We start from the raw sequence: 6000 nt of genomic DNA, 5'->3' as shown, positions 1-6000 counted from the left end.
CAAAAACGAAAACAAAATGCTTTCCATCTGCTGAACCAACAGAAAGATTATTTGTTTGTTTGTTTTTCTGAGAGACGGAGTCTCGCAGTCGCCCAGGCTGGAGTGCAGTGGCCGGATCTCAGCTCACTGCAAGCTCCGCCTCCCGGGTTTACGCCATTCTCCTGCCTCAGCCTCCCGAGTAGCTGGGACTACAGGCGCCCGCCAACTCGCCCGGCTAGTCTTTGTATTTTTTAGTAGAGACGGGGTTTCGCCGTGTTAGCCAGGATGGTCTCGATCTCCTGACCTCGCGATCCACCCGTCTCGGCCTCCCAAAGTGCTGGGATTACAGGCTTGAGCCACCGCACCCGGCCTTGATTTGATTTTTGTATGTGGTAAGAGATAGGGATCCAGGTTCATTCTTCTGCATATGTATCCTAAAAGATACTGATTTAATTTCCAGCCATGTCATGTACAAACTGAATGTACTTGTAAATCATTTAAACTTTCTAAGCCTCACTTTCCCTATCTGTAAAGTGGGAGTGATACATATTTTCCTGATGTATATAAAGCACTTAGCCCAGTGCCTGGTACACAGGGAACATCAGATAAACTGAAGCTGTAATCGTCATCATCATCATCATCATCTTAGAACCAGCTTGTGAAACCAGTAAAATGCTTTTCTATTGAGGTTGTGCAACTGACAAGCTTTACTTCCTAAAGGGACTGCTGTCTTCTAACATCCAGATGATCAGAAGAAACGTTGATTCCCCTTCCACTCCCTTGCTGCCATTTTTTCTCATCCCTTCATTTGTTAACCAGCTCTCCTGCAGTTCCTTAAAGTGCAGTTCTGATTAAAGGTGTCTGACCTGGGGGAGGCAGTTTTAGTGAGTGGCATGTGTACACCTTACTATACCTCCAAGATAAGAAAAGGATCTCAGGCCTGCACAGCTCCTTTTCTGCTTTGACAATGAAGGATTATTTTCCTGGAAAAAAGATCCTCTGTGTCCTTTCAAGACAAACAGTCTGCGAGAAGGTCATTCTCCGTTAGCTGGTATGTCGGTGGGATGGCTCTTGGGATTTTCCTGCCATTTCAGTGTCTGCACAGCTTCACCACCCGGCAAGTCATCACTCTTGTTTTCTCTCTCCCAAACTGTAGCTGCTCCCCAGTTAGTTTGACTTTCAGAAGAGAAAAGATTTCAGGATATATCAGCAAGAGGGCTACTGTTCTTATAAACAAAATATTACAGCACGTCTCTGGAGGGACGGTGTCATTTAAAAAAAATGGAAATTATTTAGAAGGTAGCTTGTGGGAGATTGAAAAGCCAATGTCTCATTGCCCTGTGTCCCAGCTTGCTGTATCCACCCAGGAACAGTGAGGTGTTGGATCCAATTTATGATGTGTGTGTTGCATGCATTCATGTGTGTATCTGTGAGAATGGGATTATAAACAAAATTTCCTTTTCACTATTCCCACAAATGCTTTTATTCCTGATTTCTTCTGCGCCTCACCCTCATATAGAGAGTTCTCCCTTAAAACAGACAACAACGGGAAAAGGAAAAAAAACACAAAGAAAATATCTTCCCATGAAAACCTCTTTCACATCTGACATAAACCAACCTAGATATTTCAACATTAACAATTTAATGATTATTTTGTCAGCCTCTCATGAAAATTTTAACAAGGCTTATTGAAAGGAAAATACTGTTTATTTTCCTTCCCAAGACAATATTGAACTCAACTAAAGAAGACATAGGTGTGTAAAAACCAACTTCCATAGAAGGTGAAATGCCAGCAAGAATGCCACTTATTGTTTTTTTGTTTTTTTCTTTTCTTCCTACATTGTTCTTACTGTATCACTCAGCTTTCTCCCTTAGGTCTTGTACCAAGATGATAAGGGATGGGAATGGGCTCAGTTGCCCATCCCTCATCTCTGAAGTGTTTCAGGGGTTCCAGCTGTGTAGGCCCTGAACTTGACATACTTCAGGCGCTTGTGAATGATGAGTTTTCTTTTCTGCCCTCCCCTACAGGTTATGACAGCAGCACCTCAGCGGTTCCAAGTAGACATCCTCCCAGTAGATGATGGCACGCCTAGAATTGTCACCAACCTGGGACTCCAGTGGCTGGAATACATGGATGGCAAGGTAAGGCCTGCCCCTCTGTCATGTTCACACCACCCAACTTGGGCTACATCCTTATTCATGACAATGACTTACGAATAGAACTCCAATTCAGCTCACCTGTTTGTCCCTCCCTAAATAAACTGATTTTCCTGAGATTAGTGAGCTCCATGAGTTTGGTTAGGATTGTTTATTAGTTTATTAGATTATGTAGGTTTGGTTACGATTGTGTATAGTTTAAGATGCTCTTACAAAAAGACCCCAAAATATAGTAGGTCAAACTAGATAAAAGTTTATTTATTTATTTTCTCACATATAGGGTGGAAGTAAGTGGGCAGTGCAGGGCTCTACCTGAGCACTTAGAGATGTGGATTCCTTCCACCTAATTGTTCTGCCATCACTAAGTGGTTGCTATTGACAACCTGGTCAAACTTCTTCAGAAATTCATCAATATATAGTTGGCCCTTGGTATCCACAGGTTCCACATCTGTGGATTCTAACAACTGTGGCTCAAAAATATTTGAAGGGAAAAAAAAAAGAAATAATACAACTTTTAAAAATATAGTACAACAACTGTTTATATAGCATTTATGCCATGATAGGTATTATAAGTAATCTTGACTTAAAGTATACAAGAGAAAGTGTATAGGTTATACGCAAGTTCTATGCCATTTTATACAAGGAATTTGAGCATCCATGGATTTTGTAATCCTCAGAGAAGCCTAGAACCAATCCACGTAGATACCGAGGGACAGCTGTACCAGCATATGGGAAGGAGAAAACAGAAAGAGAGGGGCAAGGAACTCCATATTAAGCAAGTGATACAGAAATTGAATACATTCCTTGCACTCATATTTATTGGCAATAAATTGTTCATATGGCCCAAATGTTGTATGGGAGGCTGGGAAATAGTGTCGCTAGCTGGGCAGGCAGAGGCTCAGCTAAAAAGCTGTTCACTAGAAGAAGGGGAGGGTGGATTTTGGAAAATATCGAGTGTCTACCATAAATGAGAAAGAAGCGGGGCGTTTTTGTAGGTAAGTGTGTGCAGATGAATTGAGCTTTAAACATTCCTTTCTCTTTCTCCTAATTTCTAAATCGGTCATTTTAAGATCTATGCTATAATTTTCACCTAGTAACCATGTCAAACACTAAATCCATATCCCCACCCAAACATAGTTCTTCGGTTGAGAACTGGTTTCTTGCATTGGTGGGTGGTATTCCTTCTAGGATGTGGCTTGTTTTCCATCTCCATGGAGCTGATTAGTTCATTGTATGTGTAGCTGTTGCACTATAGCTTCTCATTGAACTGATTGGGTTTAAAAAAAAAAAAAAACATGAATTAAAATTAGTGCCAATTTCTCCTATGCCCTATTTGATCTTTTTTCCCCCACCTTATTCAGAGCAGTTCCATTCTCCTCTCAATCCTCTCCAATTGGGTTTCTACCCCCTACTCCTACTCTATTGCAGTAACTGTTATTAAAGTCACCAGTGACCTCTATTTTGCCAAATCCAGAGGCCAATTATCTGTCTTTACCTTACTAGACCTAAAAACAATCTTCAATGCTGTTGACCACCCTCTTTCTTTGCTCAAATGTTGGCTCTCACTAAATACTTCAGTAAATGAATGAATGAAAGTTCAGTCAGTGTATCTGGGCAATATCAGGGTACAGTCTGTTTCTCTTACTCTATTTCAGACATCATAATTGACTCCTAGAAAGTGGCCACCTTCCCTTTACTGAATTATTGTTTCAAAGTTCCAACTTTCTTTCAAGGCCCAACTCTAATCCCACTGCCTCCAATTCATCCTCCTTCAACTCCAGATGAAATTAATCTCTCTCTCTCTCCCCCTCTCTCTCTTAAAAAGTGTACAGCCCTCTTTTTATGTCTTCCATTATAGCTCTTGCCACATTGACCTTGTGCATGAGCCTTTCTTTCCCCATAAAGTGTGAATACTTCAAGGGCAGAAGCTGGGATAGTTTCCATCCTCATAGCCTCTCCAATCCTGACAGAGTTTTCCATGCAGTAAATATACTCAGTAAATCATTGTTGAACTGAATTAAATCTGAGTCAGAGGGTCTTGTTCCTGCTTTATTCCCACCTCAGGAATTAAATTTAATGGGTTTCTATTCTAGGCAACCAACCTGATCACCAAGAAGGAACTGCTGACCGTGGACCCAGACACCGAGGACGCGCAGCTAGTCTATGAGATAACGACGGGCCCTAAGCATGGCTTTGTGGAGAACAAGCTGCAACCTAGCAGAGCTGCTGCCACTTTCACCCAGGGTGGGGACTCTCTGGGGACTTAGAAATGGGAGAAATGTATGCCAATTTCACACTCCCTATCTCCCAGATTCTTCTCACAACCACTTCCAGCTACTTATGCCCAAGTAACCTCTTTGCAAATAGAGATCTTCTAGTGCCTAACCATCCAACCTATGAATTTATTTCTCCTGTTTTTTTTTCCCTGTGATGATTAACTATGGCAAAGAAAAATTCACCTTTACCGTGCTTCCTCACCTCCTAAATTGCTCTAAGTGTTGGCCAGGTTTTCTGGAAAAGAATGCATGATACTGCTTGGTTTTCTTTAAAAACAATAACAACAAGAAAGCAAAAAATAGCAATAGACATTATGAAAGATCTGTGATCCTGTGTGGTTTATTTTTTGATCTCTAAGGATTACAGACTTTAAGTCTTCAGCCTAGAAATTAAAATCAACATGTATAGGTTGCTCAACAGAAATATTTTCCCTATTTTGAATCACCTCAAGTAGGCCATGTTGTATTTTCATTTTTTATAAGCTTGTCAGGCTCCTCTAGACTGTTTTTCAGGATGGACTTGACGGAGAGCAGTCATTGCAAAACTGCATCTCAAAATTCGTTCTCCATGAATTTTCTTTTTACTCTCTGTCCTCAATTGAATGTTCTCTCCTCATACCTTTTTAGCTGTGCTTTGTGTTTTGGATGTTTTAACATAACTCAGCTATTCTTATTAGCACATACCTTCCAAAGAACGTTTATTAGAAGGAGTTAGGTCTGAGTATGAGGCTATAAACACAGAGGATGGGGTCAAAGACTTTTCTCTGTCAACTCTGGGACTTGCCGTCAACATTCACAAACATTTATTGAAGTGCTTTTTGTCAGGACCCTGGGATTCTTGTTTTATAACAGCATAAGAGATATTTACAATATCTCTGTAAATAAAGACAAATCTTTTGTTTCACAGAGCTTCAGGATTTTCTTTTAAAATCTGACAGAAACATTTATTTTAAAGATTACTGGCTGGGCGCGGTGGCTCAAGCCTGTAATCCCAGCACTTTGGGAGGCCGAGACGGGCGGATCACAAGGTCAGGAGATCGAGACCATCCTGGCTAACCCGGTGAAACCCCGTCTCTACTAAAAAATACCAAAAAAAACTAGCCGGGCGAGGTGGCGGGCGCCTGTAGTCCCAGCTACTCGGGAGGCTGAGGCAGGAGAATGGCATAAACCAGGGAGGCGGAGCTTGCAGTGAGCTGAGATCCAGCTACTGCACTCCAGCCTGGGCGACAGAGCGAGACTCCGTCTCAAAAAAAAAAAAAAAGACTACTATGCTTGGCCAGGCACAGTGGCTCACGCCTATAATCCCAGCACTTTGGGAGGCTGAGGCGGGCAGATCACGAAGTCGGGAGATCGAGACCATCCTAGCTAACATGAAACCCCATCTCTCTAAAAATACAAAAATTTAGCCAGGCGTGGTGGCAGGTGCCTGTAGTCCCAGCTACTCAGGAGGCTGAGGCAGGAGAATGGCGTGAACCTGGGAGGTGGAGCTTGCAGCAAGCTGAGATCACACCACTGCACTCCAGCCTGGGCCACAAGCAAGACTCTGTCTCAGAAAAAAATAATAATAATAATAAATAAATAAATAAAT

At 41.9% G+C, this 6000-nt stretch overlaps 1 protein-coding gene across 1 annotated transcript in view; it reads left to right on the top strand.

Annotated features, from left to right (window-relative positions):
- FRAS1 (Fraser extracellular matrix complex subunit 1) overlaps nucleotides 1–6000 on the top strand; it is a 483930-nt gene that overhangs the window by 401359 nt on the left and 76571 nt on the right. Inside the window, exons 50-51 of the mRNA XM_017876598.1 lie at nucleotides 2008–2121; nucleotides 4230–4380. Coding sequence (XP_017732087.1) covers nucleotides 2008–2121; nucleotides 4230–4380 — 265 coding nt within the window. The remainder of the gene's footprint in view (nucleotides 1–2007; nucleotides 2122–4229; nucleotides 4381–6000) is intronic.

The sequence above is a fragment of the Rhinopithecus bieti genome, unplaced genomic scaffold, assembly GCF_001698545.2.
Source record: "Rhinopithecus bieti isolate Rb0 unplaced genomic scaffold, ASM169854v2 scaffold_8675, whole genome shotgun sequence".
Lineage (NCBI taxonomy): Eukaryota > Metazoa > Chordata > Mammalia > Primates > Cercopithecidae > Rhinopithecus > Rhinopithecus bieti.
Note: the sequence above shows the minus strand (reverse complement) of the source record. Positions and strands in the feature narration are given on the sequence as shown.